The 16903-nt window shown below is 61.8% G+C and overlaps 1 protein-coding gene across 1 annotated transcript; it reads right to left on the bottom strand.

The window, feature by feature from the left end:
- Positions 1-55: 55 nt before the first annotated feature.
- AGPAT2 (1-acylglycerol-3-phosphate O-acyltransferase 2) lies at positions 56-15511 on the bottom strand. The gene is made up of 6 exons (XM_010372713.2): positions 15219-15511; positions 4504-4637; positions 4036-4211; positions 3386-3481; positions 1699-1771; positions 56-841 (listed from the first exon to the last, which is right to left on the bottom strand). Exons 1-6 carry the CDS (start codon positions 15398-15400, stop codon positions 666-668), a joined length of 837 nt encoding a protein of 278 aa, XP_010371015.1. The 5' UTR covers positions 15401-15511; the 3' UTR covers positions 56-665.
- Positions 15512-16903: the final 1392 nt, after the last annotated feature.

Here is a 16903-nt window from a genome sequence, read left to right as displayed (position 1 = left end):
TCGGCTCTACCACCCTGGTCACCCTGCCCGCCCTGTGAGTGACCACAGCTGCTCAGCCACTTCCAAGAGTGTGTTTATAAAAAAACAGCAACGGAGTACAATGCTGACTCCACAGAGTCCTCCACGCCGGCAGGAGCAGCAGGTCCTGCTTCCCGGCTCCCTGTGGCCCAGGGTGCGTGAGTCTGGGACTCCCGGCCCTCCAGGCGCCTTCTCTCCTGAGAGCCTGATGCAGCTTGTGGGGTGGACCCTGGAGCCCGACTGCATCCGAGTGGGTCCCAGGTGGCCAGAGCAGAGGGCTCGGGCAGTGAACGTCGGGCCTTGGGGTCCTCCCATCTGCTCCTGGGCCATCCGGGGGCCTTGTGGCTCAGCCCACCTGCCGGCCACAGCCTCAGGCCTCATCCTCATCATCCCAGCTCCGAGAGGTGCCGTGGGGGCAAGTCCCTGCCCTTGAGCCTGGGGAGGGTCCAGCTGATCCCCCTGCAGCGGACGCCAGGGGCCCATGTCTGAGGCCAGTGACAGAAGGGACTTGCTGCTTCCAGGGCTGAACGAGAGCCAGGGGAGCCGGACACGGTGTTTGGAAGCCTGGGTGGGGGTCCCCTCTGCCCATCCTCCAGCCATTGGCTTCCCACCTGCCCTCCCCAGGTCCTGCCCTGCCGTGGTCTCGGCTACTGGGCCGGCTGCACGCCAGGCCCCGCAGTGGCCCCATTCTCCTGGGGGGTCTTGGAGATGTGGAGGAAGGTGGTCCTCATGGCCCGGTGGCAGGTGTCCACGAGTGCAGGGACATCCGCCACGGTGAGGCCGCTGGTGGGGATGGCTTCCAACACCTGTACTGTGACTGTTCCTGCCGGGGGAGCAACAGACCTCAGCAGCCTGTGGGGAGCTGGGGCCCACCTCAGCCTGCTGACCTGGCCTCACCTCTCCCTGGCCCCCCATAGCCACTCCCTGGGAAGCCCCTGAGGCCAGGCTCTTCTCCTGGACTCCCTAGCTGTGGTGGGTTATTTTAATTGCAGTAATGTTGGTGCAGTAAAACCCATAGCTGCCTGGCCTTCATGCCACAGTTTCGATAAGTCTGTGCTCCTGTTACTGCCCCCAGAAAGCCCCCCTTCCCGATCGCCCCTACCCCACCGTCTGGCCTCTGCGTTCCATACGGGGGCTGTGGGAGAGGTGGAGCTGGGTTCCCCCACTGCTTTCCAACTTTGACCCCACTGTCCCACCTGGGCACCAGGTACCCACGTTCTGGGAACTGGCTGGAAAGGGCAGAGGCTGTGAGCCTCGCTGCCTGTGCCCCTGGGCTGCCTGGACTCCATCTACCCCATGCAGGCATCAGCCTGGACGCATGGGCTCAGAGGCTGCCCTTCAGCCCTGGAGGAAGCCGCCTCAAGGCCCCCAAGCTGTGTGTACAGCTGGGGTCCATCCGTGTGAAGTCAGGCACCCAGGCTATCCTCTTGGAGCCTCAGTTTCCTCATCTGAAAAATGGGCCCAGCACCACCCATCTCACAGGGCCACTGGGAAGGGTGACCACCATGAGACCACAAAGCCCACAGCTGGGACTCCAGCCTGAGTCACTCATTCGCCACATGGTTACCATGTGGCCACGCCATGGTTGCCACCCAGAAATGGGAACGATGAGGGGCCCAGGGCTCCGTGACCATAGGGTGAGGCAGGGCGTACACCCCAGGTGCACACATGTGGGGGTACCTGAGGTGAATAACTTCTTCTTGGTGTTGTAGAAGGAGGAGAAGGAGGAGTACACCACGGGGACGATGGGCACCTGTGGGCAGGGAGACACGCGGCTGAGGCAGCCCTGGGGACAGGCCGGGCACACCCCAGGCTGCATATGGTTGGGGAGCCCTGTCCAGTGGCCCACCTGCCCCTGCCTTCGCTGCTGCCATGGGTCCTTGTGGCTGTCCTGCCCTTGGGACCTGGGATACCCGTCCTGCTCTGGTTGGCCCAGAGTTGCAAAGCTCATCCTGCAAATCTTTACTTACCTCCTCTAGGAAACCCTCCTGAGCTAGCACTTGTTTGTCTGGTTCCCGCCTGTCCCCGTACTGGATGTGTAGCTAGCCAGTGGGGCAGGGCCCTGTCCGATGTAGGAGGAGGTTATGGCGCTCTTCCCTGCCCACGCCTCCCTCCCAGTCATCTCTCCATCCCAGGAAACTAGCGAGGGAGGCAGCTCTAGCCAGGGGGAGGGGTGGAGCCTGCTGGTGTTCCTGGAAGCCACCGGGGTCAAATCCAAGGGCACTTGGGGGTGATCATTAACCTGAGGCAGCCAGGGAACCTCCAGGGGGCTGGCAAGTAGGCTGGGGACTGGAGGCAGGGAGGGAGGGGGCCAGCAGGTAGGTGGGGACTGGAGGCAGGGAGGGAGGGGGCCGGCAGGTAGGTGGGGACTGGAGGCAGGGAGGGAGGAGGCCGGCAGGTAGGCTGGGGACTGGGAGCAGTCTCCTGGCTGCCGCCACCCCCAGCCTCCCCCTTCACAGCCGCCCATCTCCCCTCTCCTCTCCCAGAGCTGATCCAGCCGTCACTCCGCCCCCAAAGGGAAGTGACATCAGCCCCAGGCTGGGCAGGTGTGTCCTGCACCTGGGCAGGGCTGGGATCAAACCCAAGGATGCCCGCCCAGCCCAGTGCCTCCGGGGCTCCCCAGGCCTCACAGCCTTAGCTGGGAGCCTCCGGAAGGAGAGCCCTCTCCCACCCACCTTGCACAGGGTCAGGCACCGGGGGCCACTACAGGCCAGTGTGAGGGAAGGAACTGAGACCCCGGCCCTGAGTGAGACCCCACCCAGGTAAGGTAAAAGCTCCTTCTCCTGACGCAACTCTCCCCAGCACAGCGGCAGGGGCAGGACAGGTGCCGCGGGGTTGGCTATACCCTGGCCTCTCCCAGACACCCTAGGACGCGCTGCACCCCTGGAGGCTGGGGACCAGGAAGTCCAGAGTCTGCAGGTGCCACTCACAATGAGCTCCACCCACCCCAAGCTCTGGCCCGACCCGCCGCTACACCAAAAGCCTGGCTTGTCCAGACCCACTGCCCATGCCCTGAAGCCCACCTCAGCCAGGCCCAGAATGAGCCTCCTGAGAGCCTGGCGGGCAGAGTCCAGCGGCCCGGCTTACCCCCCTCTACCTGCCCAGCCTCGCAGGCCACGTCCTGGGTGCTCACCAAGGGCAGCTGGGCACTCTCTGTGTGGGCGAAAGGCGTAAGGGGCTGCCCTCCCTGGCCGGTCAGGGGGCAAGTGTGGGAAGGGGCAAGGAGGCCCTGTCCCCAACTCAGTGGGAGGAGTCCCTTGCCTGCCAAGGGTCCTCAGCTTGGCTGGGTGGTCACCTCCTGCCTTAAGCCAGCCTGACCCCACCTCCCCAGCCTTCACCCACCCCGGGAGGGCTGGGCTCAGTCTACCTGTGCCTGGACCGCCAGGTAGAAGGCGCCTTTCTTAAAAGGCAGCAGGTCCCCGTTGTCATTACGAGTACCCTCCGGGTAGATCCACACTTTGAGCTGCAGGGAGAGAAGAGCCTGGGCTGACCTCACGCCCAGGCCACCCCAGAAAGGCCGCGCTCCCTCCCCTCCTAAGAAGCCCCACTTTGGCCGGGCGCGGTGGCTCAAGCCTGTAATCCCAGCACTTTGGGAGGCCGAGGCGGGTGGATCATGAGGTCAGGAGATCGAGACCATCCTGGCTAACCCGGTGAGACCCCATCTCTACTAAAAAATACAAAAAACTAGCCGGGTGAGGTGGCGGGCGCCTGTAGTCCCAGCTACTCGGGAGGCTGAGGCAGGAGAATGGCGTGAACCCGGGAGGCGGAGCTTGCAGTGAGCTGAGATCGCGCCACCACTGTACTCCAGCCTGGGCGACAGAGCGAGACTCCGTCTCAAAAAAAAAAAAAAAAAAAAAAGAAGCCCCACTTTGTGAAGCAGCTGGCGTGGGACCCGATCTGCGGAGCAGGGTGATGTGGGGGTCTTTTTCCTGCCAAAACCAAGTCACAGGCTGGTCCCCGCCTGACCCCACCCGGGCCCCACCCCGACCCCACCCAGCCCTGGCCCTGCACACTCACGTTCTCCCTGACCATGCGCTCGCCCAGGTTGGCCATCACCGACATAGCAGTGCTAGAGCGCTGCCGGTTGATGAAGACAACGCCCCCGAGGTACATGATGAGGCCCACGGGGCCCAGGAAGAGCAGTTCCCGCTTGGCGATCTGCACGCAGCGCTTGGGAAGGACCTCCATGAGGCCTGGGAGACAGAGAGAGAGGGAGACAGGGAGAGGGGGAGAGAGCGTGTGCTGGAAGACAGTCGCTGAGCACCCACAGAACTGCCTGGGGCCCTGCCTTCTCCCTGGCTACCTGGGCGGGTCGTGTGGCCTCCGAGCCTCTGTGTCCGGCCCTGAGGGAGGTACTGAGGCCAACCTCGCCCAGGCACAGGCAGCCCTGTGTCTTCGTCCTCGGGACCCCGCCCCAGCCCCACACAGCCCCAGCTCAGCGGGCCCCACTCAGAATCCAGAAGCTGCCCTGGATGCCCGGCCTACCCATCATGTCCAGGATGCTCTGGTGGTTGGAGACGATGACGCAGGGCCGGGCCTCCTGCAGCCTGTGCTGGTCCCGCACCTTGAAGCGGAGCCCATAAAAGTACTTGAAGCTTCGCAAGAACCAGCTGATGATGCTGCAGGGAAGGCCACTGTGAACACGGGTCCCGCAGATCCCGCAGCCGAGGCTGGGGCGCGAAGGCCTGGGGGTGGGGTGTGGAGGAGGCCGGGGAGAGGCCCTCCTGGCGCAGGGCAGGAGACCGGAAGACACAGGGGAGGGAGCCCCTGAAGGGACAGAGTCCTGGGCCCGGCTCACCCACCTGGACGGCTGCCCTGCCTCCATCTCCCCTGCAACAGGGGAAAACCCAGAGCCTCTGGAACTCGGATGCTACGAGCATGGGCAGGCGCCCACTTCCAAATCCACGTCCAGGGGCCTGCCCAGCCCTCAAACACCCCACAGGGGACCCAGCCGGAAAGGAAGTGGCACTGGCTCTCACGTCCGCCACGAAGGACCCACGTCAGGGAGAGCAGCCTCTGCACCCCTGCAGAGGAGATGGGACCCCACACACCCTGGGGAAGGTCACTGGCCCCTCAAGGCAGGGCCACATCAGGAAGAAAGTGTCAGTGCCAGTGGACACCTCTGAAAGGACCTCCGAAAGCCTCTTCCAGAAAACAGCCAAGACCGAGACCCTCTCTCACCCCTACCTACAGAATCAGGCCGGGTTCCTTTTCCCCATGAATAGGCGGCGGGGGGCTCGGGGCTTGTCTGAGGTCGCACCAGGAGCAGGAACAGAACCAGGGTCCCGGCCACCAGAGCACCGGCCCCAGCAGCCCCAACTCTGGCAGGGGCCCAGCCCACTGGCGGCTGTCCTTGGAGCACCTGCGAATGTGAGGTGGCCTCGTCCAAGCAGCCCATCATGGTTGGGACCAGGGATGTCCAAGGGACATCCGAAGTCTCTGACCAGCTCCAAGCACCCCAAGCCTGTGCCCTGCTGTGCTGCCAGGAAGCTCTGGGCATACCCCAGATAGGGTACCTGCCCATCACGGGGCAGCCGGCAGGGATGGAGCCAGGAGGACGGAGCTCACCCCAAAGCTCCAGCAGGGGTGGATGACCAGGGGCAAGGCTGTGCCAGCACTGACCGGGGGGCTCCCAGTGCTGCTCCCCTCTCCATGCAGAGTAGTGCCACCCGCCATTTGATCCCCCAACAGTCCTAAGCGCCCTCCGCTTTGTACAGATGAGTCTGAGTAACTGCTCCAGGCCACAGAGCAGGGTTTCAAAGCCGAGGCCTCCTCTCCAAGCCATACTGGTGGGGATTTTTGTTGTTTTAATAGGGTCTTGCTCTGTCACCCAGGCTGGAGTGCAGTGTCACAATCTTGGCTCACTCCAGCCTCCACCTCAGGCTGCTGACTAGCTTGGGACCACAGACGTGTGCCACCACACCTGGCCAGTGTTTGTATTTTTGGTAGAGATGGGGTTTCACCGTGTTGGCCAGGCTGGTCTCAAACTCCTAGGCTCAAGCAATCTGCCCACCTCGGCCTCCCAAAGTGCTGGGATCACAGACCTGAGCCAACTTGCCCGGCCTTTAAAAAAAAAAAATTGGCCGGGCGCGGTGGCTCAAGCCTGTAATCCCAGCACTTTGGGAGGCCGAGACGGGCGGATCACGAGGTCAGGAGATCGAGACCATCCTGGCTAACATGGTGAAACCCCGTCTCTACTAAAAATACAAAAAACTAGCCGGGCGACGTGGCAGGCGCCTGTAGTCCCAGCTACTTGGGAGGCTGAGGCAGGAGAATGGCGTGAACCCGGGAGGCGGAGCTTGCAGTGAGCTGAGATCCGGCCACTGCACTCCAGCCTGGGCGGCAGAGCGAGACTCCGTCTCAAAAAATAAAAATAAAAAAAAAAAAAAAAAAAATTGTGGTAAAATCCACGTAACATAGAATGTATCCCCTTGGCCTTTTCTGGGTGCACAGTTCACAGGCGCTGGGCACATTCGGTGTCCTGCAGCTGTCTCCTCCCTCGTCTCCAGAATTCTCCACCTTCCCCGGCTGATGTCTGTTCCCATACGACACCAACACCCCCGTCCCCTCCCTGTCCCTGGCGCTCTGCCCTTCCATGTGTGAGCCCAGGCCTGTGGCAGCACCACCTCCGGCGGATGGGGCAAAGCTCATGACCCCGGTTGCAGATGGGGAAACTGAGTCAAGGGGGGCCTAATGGTTAATTCTGATGATGAGTCCAGCCGTCCGTCCCTGGACTTAGAAGCCTGGGGCCTCCTCAGATCTGCCCTCCTCAGCCAGCTCCGGAGACATCTCTCCAGGCCACGCCGGCCACCGCCCCCTCCCACCCAGAAGGCGTGCCCGGGCTGGCAGCACCCACACGCTCAGGGGAACGGCAGGGCTGTTTTGCCTCCACACTCATCTGCACGATCCAGCTTCCCGGACCCCTGTGACGCTCCAAGAAGATGAGGAGGCAATAGCCGGCAGTTCACCAACAGAAAACACGGAACTGTCTTGTGCTAGCAAGACGGTCGCGTCACCAATCAAAGAAATGCAAATGGAAACAAGAGACCGTCCTTATCCTTCCCCGGGCACAGATTAAAACGCCTGATAACAGGAGGTGCCAGCCAGGGCGTTGGGAACGGGCCCAGCAGTTGGCAGGAGTGGGGAGTCGCACAGACACAGATGCTTCCGGAGGGCAGGTTGGCAGGCCCGGCCAGAGCCCTAAGGAAACCTGGCCCCTCTCCTCTCAGAATCTTCCAGGAATTCACCCAACGCCTGGAGAAGCTTGTGGTGCTCAAGTGTGCGGTGAATTAGGAAAACCTGAAAATGCTTAAATGTCCACCGGTAGGGAGAGCGAAAGTAAATTAGGGTCCGTTTCACAGCCAGCTGCGACAGAGGGGAAGAACAGGGCAGGTCCACACTCACATCTTGTGAAGGACACGCGTAAGATTTCTAGCAGCAGCCAAGACGCACCTGCAATTCCAAAGCTAGCTGCCTACAGAAGTCTCGGGTCACATCTGAAAGGGACAGTGGTTCCCTCTGGTAGTGACACTGGCCAGTTCCATCTTTTATCTACTTTTTTATTTTTGAGACAGGGTCTCACTCTGTCACCCAGACTGAAGTGCAGTGGTGTGATCTCGGCTCACTGCAACCTCCACCTCCCAGGCTCAAGTAATTCTCATGCCTCAGCCTCCTGAGTAGCTGGGATTACAGACGTGCGCCACCACGCCTGGCTAATTTTTTGTATTTTTAGTAGAGATGGGGGGGGGGGTCTCACCATGTTGGCCAGGCTGGTCTTGAACTCCTGACCTCAAGTGATCTGCTCGCCTTGGCCTCCCAAAGTGCTGAGATTACAAGCGTGAGCCACCACACCCAGCCTTTTTTTTTTTCTTGTTTTTTCTTTTTTTTCTTTATTTTTTTTTGAGACAGAGTCTCGTTCTGTCACCCAGGCTGGAGTACAGTGGCACCATCTCGGCTCACTGCAACCTCCGCCTCCCGGATTCAAGCAATTCTCCTGCCTCAGCCTCCGAGTAGCTGGGATTACAAGCACATGCCACCATGCCTGGCTAGTTTTTGTATGTTTAGTAGAGACGGGGTTTCACCATGTTGGCCAGGCTGGTTTCAAACTCCTGACCTCAGGTGATCCTCCCGCCTCGGCCTCCCAAAGTGCTGGGATTACCGGCATGAGCCACCACAGCAGGTCAGCTGGTTTCTTAGTGTTGACAACTGCATCTTGGCGATGTAAGACATTAACAAGGGAGGACTGGTGAGGGTCATATGGAGTCCCCCTGTAATATCTCTGCAACTTCTCTGTAAATCTAAAGTTATTAAAAAATGAGATGTGCATTTATTTTTTATTTTTCTGAGACAGAGTCTTGCTGTCACCCAGGCTGGAGTGCAGTGGCGTGATGTCATCTCACTGCCATTTCCCCCTCCCGGGTTCAAGCAATTCTCCTGCCTCAGCCTAGCAAGTAGCTGGGACTACAGGCGTCCACCACCACGCCGGGCTAATTTCTGTATTTTGGGCAGAGATGGGGTTTCACCATGTTGGCCAGGCTGGTCTCAAACTCCTGACCTCGTGATCCGCCCGCCTCGGCCTCCCAAAATGCTGGGATGACAGGAGTGAGCCAGGCACCCGGCCCTCATCTGTTTTGATTGTGGTATAACACGCATCACTTAAACATTATCATTTTACCTGTTTCTCAGTGCATGGTTCCATGGCACTCAGCGCATCCCCTGCTGTGCAGTCAGCACCACTCTCCAGCTCTAAAACTTTTCCTTTTTTTTTTTTTATAATATCTAAGCTGCTCAGGGGATGGATCGTGCACTGATACTTCTCTCAACTGTGCAACACACAGGTTACAAATCCCCGCCCAGCAGGCAGCGCCAAGCAGACGCTCTGTCCTGCCGCCCATCACCAGCCCCTGGTCCTCAGGCCAGAAAGATGAGTGGATGGAGGCTGCCCCAGGCCAGAAGGAGGCTGTAGCTCTCCAGAACTCTGCAGCCCACGGTGTGGCTGGGGGAGAAAGGTATACCCTGGAGGCAAAAGAAAGTCCAAGTTGATGTCCTCAAGGGGACAAAGGGCCACCTGCACCAGCCACGTGGAGCCACCGCACTTCCTCCCCTAGTGTCCCATACATAGTTCAGAGCTTTCTGAAAGCTGGTGGGAAAGTATAGACTCTCACTTTAAAAGCGGTTCCTGGCTGGGCGAGGTGGCTCACGCCTGTAATCCCAAGACTGTGGGAGGCCGAGGCAGGCGTATCACCTGAGGTCAGGAGTTCGAGACCAGTCTGGCCAAAGCGGTGAGATCCCATCTCTATTAAAAAAACAAAAATTAGCCAGGCCTGGTGGCAGGTGCCTGTAATCCCAGCTACTCAGGAGGCTGAGGCGGGAGAATCACCCGAACCAGGGAGGTGGAGGTTGTAGTGAGTCGAGATGGTGCCACTGTACTCCAGCCTGGGTGACAGAGCAAGACTTCATCTCAAAAAAAAAAAAGTGTTTCCTCAGAGAGGAAGGGCCTGAACCTTGTAAGCCCTGCAGAAGCTCCTGCAGCCGAGGACACCCCGGGGAACCCAGGCAGAGAAAAATCGCCTTCTAAGCACAGAGGCCCCCTGTACCTCCTGTGTGCAAAGCCCCGAGACAAGGGTTCAACATGAGTCACCCTTTCGTTCTGAGGGTAACCCTCCAGGGTAGGTACGATCATAACCCCCCTCTTCAGATGAGGAAGCCGAGGTTCAAGGTTCAGCAAAGTTAAGTGACTTCCCCAAGGCCACACAGCAGGGAAGCCAGAACAAGCCTGAGCGCCCCCTCGGAACCCTGCTTCTGAGCTGGCAGAGTCGTGCTGGGGTGGTGAGGGCCCCCATTAGGACTCCAGGAGCCGATCCTGAGGCTCCCTCCCTCCCCCAGGCTCCGCAGCCCCCTCAACCCCTCAGCAGGCTGGGAGCCTGCTCCGGCCTCCCCCAGCAGGAAGCTCAGAGTGGCCAGAGCAGCCACTGTCCCCAGGCTTCCCCGACCAGCTTGTCCTGTGCCAAACACCCCGCCTCACCCAAACTCTCCTCCCACCCACCACAGGGGGACGAGAGGCTGCCCTGTCCTTTCCCCAAAGCCTGGGGCAGGTGTCGCTGTGCTGGTCCAGGACACAGTCACACGGACCCCAACTCCAGGTCCTGGACTCCTTGCCTCCCCAGGGTACCCCAGCAGGGGCAAAGCCAAGGTTGCCGGAAGCCTGGAGCTTGGGGAACCCTGCTGGCCGCTGCCAGGCAGGTGACTTGTGCCAGCTTTGCCCAGCAAGGCAGGAGGCCCAGGAAGCAGCCCAGTGCCCAAACCAAGCAAGGCTGAGCCCAGACTGGGCCCTTCCGGTGGCATTGGAACAGCGGGCTCCTGCTGAAAGCCCAGGTCCTGCCCCAGTCTCTTTCAGGAGCCCTCGGACTGGAGCCCACCGGCCTTGAGCGAAGCACCATGAGACCCCTCTGGGGTCTGTAGGAATCCAGCCTCCTCAGACCATCTGAGCTCAGCCCCCGGACACCTGGGCTGCTCCCACACCCAGGCTCTGGGCCAGACGGGGATTTGGATCCCATTTCCCTTCATCCCAGCTATGGCCTCGGGCAATGCACTTGACCTCCCAGGCTCATTTGGAAGGGTGTACGGGCTTACACTCTATAAGGCCCGACACCCGGGGCACCCTCAGGCCAGGACAGGACCTCCACCAACAGTGGCTGTGATGAGGATGACACAGGAGGGAAAGAATCCAAAATGGGCGGGCCTGGGTGTGGTGGCTCATGCCTATGACCCCAGCACTTTGGGAGGCTGAGGCAGATGGATCACTTGAGCCCAGGGGTTTGAGACCAACCTGGGCAACAGAGTGAGACCTTGTCTCAAAAAAAAACAAAAAAACAAAAAAATCCAAAGTAAATCAAAGCGAAAGGCCCCTCAATGTGCCTAAGTCCCCGGTCCCACCAGCAGCAGGTTCAGGCAGCTGGGAGGTGGGTCTAGGTCAGGGCCCAGGCCATTGGCCAGGCTGTCCTCATGGAAGGCCACTCACTGACCCTTGCCCTGGCCCTGGGCTGGGACACTCCCAGGAGACCCAGCAGCCCTCTGAGCCAGGACTTGCCCATCCTCAGCTGTGTGAGCTCATTCAGGGCAGCCTCCCCCCAACCCCCGGGGCTCGATGGGGCCACGCAGAGCCATCAGGGATGCTCCGGGGACAGGGGCCCCAGCGAGGAATCTGGTGTTTTCCGATAAGTGTCATCCGAGCTGCAGCACAAGGCAGGACGGGTCCATAGGGGTGAGGGGTCCAGCCCACACAAACACCTGGACGTGGGGGGGTCCCCAATTACTCCTCAAAGGGGATGTGTGGGAGTGCAGGTATGGCGGGCTGGGAGGAGGTGGGGCCAGAGAAGCCCTCCCATCCCTCAATCAGGACAGCTCCAATTTCTGGGCCTGCAGAGAGACACCTGGAGAGCTCTGGAGAACCAAGGTCACAGTCTCCCTTGGGACTAAGACCCCAGTGCTGCAGTGACATAGGGCTCCCCGATGGCACTGTGTCCCCACCGGACATCTGTCAGGGGACCCAGGACTGTGCACTGGCCAGCAAATCTGGATCAAACCTTGCCCAACATCCCAAGTCCCCTGTGCGTTCTTCCCACACTGGGCGTGTGGTGTGGGCACCTGCTCCACGGGACAGGAGCCTGCCCTGCAGCCAGGAGCTGTCACGACCACTAGGTCCTGGCCTCCGGATACCAGCAGAGCATGGGGTTCAATTCGGGGAGCATCCTTAAGAGGAAGAGTACCCCTTTTCTCTCTAGGACACGGAAAATGGTAGGAACATAGGTCAAAGGAGCCGGAAACTAACTGCTGTTTCCCTAGGCTGCCCATCTGCTCTGCTTTTCTGCATGAAAAAGTAAACTTCGGCTGCGCGCGGTGGCTCAAGCCTGTAATCCCAGCACTTTGGGAGGCCGAGACAGGTGGATCACGAGGTCAGGAGATCGAGACCATCCTGGCTAACACGGTGAAACCCCGTCTCTACTAAAAAAAAATATAAAAAACTAGCCGGGCAAGGTGGCGGACACCTGTAGTCCCAGCTACTCGGGAGGCTGAGGCAGGAGACTGGCGTGAACCTGGGAGGCGGAGCTTGCAGTGAGCTGAGATCCGGCCACTGCACTCCAGCCTGGGCGACAGAGCGAGACTCCATCTCAAAAAAAAAGAAGTAAACTTCTCTGTGGATTAAGCTGCCGTCTTTAGGGTTTTCTGACCCTGTAGCTGAACCCAGCTGTAGGACACAGAGGGGCTCTGGGCTTTGCTTTCCTCTGTCGAATGGATGTACCAGGGCATCGGCCCCTGGTGAGGAAACCTGCCCTGCAGCTCCACCCTAACTGTGCACACAGGGAAGGGCTCGGGGACAACCCCTGCCTGCAAGGGGTCCATGGTCTCAGCCCCAAGCCCGGTGGGAGCAAAGGCTGCCTCAGCGGTTCTAGTCCCATCACCGACCCTCACATGCTCAGAACTACAGTGTAGACAGCAGGGGGCTCTTGGGCGCCGCCTGGAACCACGTGGGGAGGGGCTGGGCCTCAGCCAGGGCAGCCATTGCTCAGGGGCAAGACGGAGCGCCCCTCCCAGAGCTCAGGCCTGCCACAGGGCTGCCCTGATGGTGCCAAGCGCTGGGCTGGGAACGGCGGGGAAAGGGAAAAGCAGGTACTCTGGAGTCACTGTCAGTGGGTTCGAACCCCAGTTCCACCCCGTCCTGGCTTGGGCACCCTGCCCCAGTTTCAAGTTGCTTATCTCAGCCTCAGTGTCCTTATTTATAACACCGAGCACATGCGAATCCCTGTTCCCGAGGCTGGAGACACCCCTGGCGCACAGCAGGAACAGAGGCCAAGTATCCCCTCCCTCCCTTCCAGCCCCCCGGGGTCCCTTCCCTGGAGTGACAAAGCGCCTCCTCTTCATCTGCCTTTCTCGCCCCTCCCGACGGCCCCCACGGAGTGAATGCATGTTCACAACAGCCCCACTCTTAGCCATTGCTGGGAGTCTTGGGAGTCATCAGGGACCCCGGGGCCTGGGGAGCCCTGCAGAGGTGTGGGGAAGGCAGCCATGGAGTCCCAGGCCTCTCCTCCAGACCGCCCCGCCCTCTGGCCCTCCCTTCTCTTCAGGGACCAAAGCCAGAACAAAGCACCTGCTGTTAGCAGCCAGTGTCCCGGAAGCCACTAGTCCGCAGGCCTGAGCCTGGGAGCTGCCCTGAAGAGGTCAGGGTGGCAGGAGGGTCCCATCCAAGCACCATGAGAGGCCCCAGGTCGCGAGGACACCCGGGTTAGTCAGAATCTCCAGGCTGAGATGGGGACAGGGCCGAGTGGGCGAGTGGGGCAGCAGGGCCAGTGCCAGCCAGCCCAGCCAGCCAGGTCCATAGAAAGGGCAGCAGGTGAACTGCGATTTGGCCCCTGGGAAACATCCATGAAGTTCAGGCAGAGGACCCTGCAGAGCAAGCCAGGCTCTCACACGAGGAGGCTGCCGATGAAGAGGCCCATGGCCTGGGGCCTAGCTCAGTAGTGGCCTAGCTCAGTAGTGGGGTCTGCTCCAGGGTCTCCTAAGTCAGGTGCACCATCACTTCTGCTGAAAGAACAGGATCCTGTCCCCTGTCCGGACCCCAGGACACACCCGGCCCAGGATGCCCTGCTGGCGTCAGAACCACACATGCCATTTCCTCGGGGTGGGGGGCACCCCCCCAAGGAACCCACAGACTGGCCCCTCCTCAGCTGGGAAAGCTGCACCCTCGCTCCTACTCTGAATCACCCCAGGGGCTGAGGGGGGGCCCTTCACAGAGACCCCTGCCCACAGGGGATCCCAGGGCCAGAACCACAGGTGAGGCCTTCAGATATTCCAGCACAGGTGCCCAGAGCCCAGCCCCTAGGAACTCCCTGTTGCTGGAAACTGCCTTCCTCCCTGAAGGGCGCTCCACTGGGGAAGTCCGCGCCAGTCACCACCTGGGCCAGCCCTGGAGGGTGCGCTCCCCGGGACCCCGGCCTGGGCCACCCGGCCCACATCACCACCAGTCACACACATGTCCGGCTGAGCAGCTACCAGGCCCTTCTCGGACTCTCCATGCTCACCATCAGCCCCAGGGTCCTTCTTCATATTCCTGGAGCTTCTGGGGCTCCGTGGGAAGCCATGGTGGGGGCGGGGGCGGTTCATGAATGTAGGCCCCTTCCAGGAGCCTCAGCGCCCTCCCAGGACTGGCAAGGACAGCGATGTGGGGAGGTAGCAAACCTTCACCCACTGCCCCTGGAACCACAGGGAAGGGGGCCTCTGGGGCCGCAATGCCCCCACCTCAGGCCATTGCAAAAGCCACTGGCTGGGCAGTCCAAACAGGGCAGAGAGAAATGTAGCAACAGCCTGGGGATGGCTAACAGGAAGAGGGGGCAGGCAAAAGCCTTCTCCAGCAGCCACCCCGCCCAGGAGCAGCCAGCCCCCGCCGTCCTTGGCAGCCCAGTCTGAACTCTGGCCCCCAACCCCAGTCTGGCAAAACCAAGCTCCCACTTTCTGGAAGGCGTCCAGGGGAACATTTCAGCCCTGCCACACCCTAGTCCTAACTCTTCCTTCCCTTCGGGTGGAAGCTGGACCCCCAGAGCTGGAGGCTAGCGTCGCGCTCCCCAGCACTGAAGCAGGTCCCCTCCGGGTCCCCCACCTCCCTGCGAAGAGGAAGGGGAGAGAGGGGAACCCGCCTCACAGGTGCGCCCATCACCAGGCCGACGGGCAGGAGGGCGTCGGAGGGAGGCCGAGGGGCGCCCCACGCCGCCGTGCGCCCCAATGAATGGCCCTGGGGCAAGTCCCCGCAGCCCCGGCCTCGGTTTCCCCGCTCAGGAAGCAGGGCTGAGCCTCTCCCAGCGCGGCCCGGCCCCCTTTCTCTCCGAAAGCCGCTCCGCCCCCGGAACCCCACGCCGGGCTACAGGGACGCGGCGGAGGCCGAAACTGGTGTAGACGCCCGGGGCCAGGGCGGCGGGTGGGGTGCTGGGCACTGTGACGCCGGCTCCGGGATCCCCTGGCTCCTGGACCCCCTCCCTCCGGAACCCCCTCCCGTGCCCGCCACCGGCCCAGGCGAGCTCTCCCCGGAGCCCCGGAGCGGAGCGGGGCGGGCCGGGCGGGGCAGGAAGGGGGGGGAACCCAGAAGAAAGTTAGGGAAGCGGAAGCGGCGCGGCGGTTCCCCGACCCCTCCCGGCGGCCCCCGGCCTTGCCTCATGTTCTCCACCGTCCGGCCGCCGTGGCGCAGCAGGCAGACGGGCGAGGCCATGACGGACATCGCGAAGCACAGCGCGCAGTACAGGGCGACCTTGGCGTAGAACTCGGCCGCGCGGCTCAGCTGCACCAGCAGCAACAGCAACAGCAGCGCCGCAGCCAGACACGGCCACAGCTCCATGGCCCGGCCCGGCCCGGCGCCCGACGGCGCGGCCCCGCTCACTCCCGCTCCCGCTCCGGCTCCTCTCCGGCGCGCTCAGGCCCCTTATTGCGAGGGCGGCGCGGCGGGGCGGGGCGGGGCGCGGGGTGGGGCGAGGAGCGCGCGGCAGGGAAGGGCTAGGTGAGGCGCCCCGCCCTGACACTGTCCCCAACCACGCCCCGACACGGCCCCCTCACCAGACCCCGCCCAGACACGGCCCCCCAGCCCCGCCCGACACTGTCGCCAACCCCGCCCCGACACGGCCCCCGCCTTCCCGCCGTGGGTCACCCGGCCCCTCCCTCCACGGTCTCTCCCCGCAGCCCACTGCCAGGTCACCGAGGCTCTGGAGCTCTGCTCCCACCCTCCCGGTCCCAGGGCCACCCCCATCCTGGCTTCCCGGTCGCTCGGTCTGTGGAGCTGACCCCCACGGTCTGGGCCTCCTGCCCCGCCCCGTGCCCCCTCGCCCCGCTGCCGGGGCAGCCACAGGCTCCTGCGCCCAGAACCACAGCTCCCCAAGGGCGGAAAGGCAGCGGGGACGCGACCGCCCGTGCCAGGCCGGTGGCCACGCAGAGGGCCGCTCGAACCGCCCCCGAGTGACCAGTGGCCACCTGGCCGAAGGCCTGGCTCTTAGGGTGCCCTCGGGCCCCTGTAGGGAGACTCTTGGGGGCGGGCAGGCAAACTGGGGCGTGTTTCCGCGCGGGGCTGGGATGCCCCACACTGGGTACCTGAAGTAGCCTTGTCACCAGGGACGCTCCCGGGGCAGGCAAGGTGGGTGTCAGGTGGCAGCGTTCACATCCGGTTGGCAGCACGGCCAGCGTGGCGGGGCAAGGTGCGGCTGGGACAAGGGCAGCAGTCACCTGGCCCAGCCCCGACCCGTCGTCCCACCTCAGGGAGCAAATGGAGATTGAAAAGCAGTTTCCTGACCGGGCGCGGTGGCTCACGCCTGTAATTCCAGCACTTGGGGAAGCCGAGGAGGGCGGATCATGAGGTCAGGAGATCGAGACCATCCTGGCTAACACAGTGAAACCCCGTCTCTACTAAAACTACAAAAAATTAGCCGGGCGTGGTGGCGGCGCCTGTAGTCCCAGCTACTGGGGAGGCTGAGCGAAGAGAATGGCGGGAACCCGGGAGGCGGAGCTTGCAGTGAGCCAAGATTGCACCACTGCAGGCCAGCCTGGGAGACAGAGTGAGACTCAGTCTCAAAAAATAAATAAAAATAAATGAATAAAAAATAGAAAAGCAGTTTCCTGGGGTCGCTCCTCATAGGGACTCTTGGGTTTGCTGCAGTTGCTGGAGTGCTGGCTGCCCCGTGCTCTAAGGGGTCAGCAGGGGATTACAGCCCCTCTTTTTTCAGATGCAGAGTTGAGCTACTAAAACATTTCCCTGAATATTGTAACCACCCCCCCAAACTGTGCTGAGACAATGACAAATACAGAAACTGCTCTTCAAATGGGGAACTGCAGTCCTGAAGGACGTGGGGTCTCG

The sequence above is a fragment of the Rhinopithecus roxellana genome, chromosome 16, assembly GCF_007565055.1.
Source record: "Rhinopithecus roxellana isolate Shanxi Qingling chromosome 16, ASM756505v1, whole genome shotgun sequence".
In the NCBI taxonomy this organism is placed as follows: Eukaryota; Metazoa; Chordata; class Mammalia; order Primates; family Cercopithecidae; genus Rhinopithecus; species Rhinopithecus roxellana.
The sequence above is the reverse complement of the archived record's forward strand: the minus strand, read 5'-3'. Positions and strand labels throughout refer to the sequence as shown.

Bases quoted from the DNA above. Each gene is read 5' to 3' on its own strand.
- AGPAT2 (XM_010372713.2), bottom strand. From the start codon at position 15,400: ATGGAGCTGTGGCCGTGTCTGGCTGCGGCGCTGCTGTTGCTGTTGCTG. The intron at 3,482-4,035 runs GTGAGTGTGCAG...CTCTCCCTGCAG, and splicing joins AGCGCATGGTCAGGGAGAAC to CTCAAAGTGTGGATCTACCC. The intron at 1,772-3,385 runs GTAGACTGAGCC...CCCTGCCCACAG, and splicing joins ACCTGGCGGTCCAGGCACAG to GTGCCCATCGTCCCCGTGGT.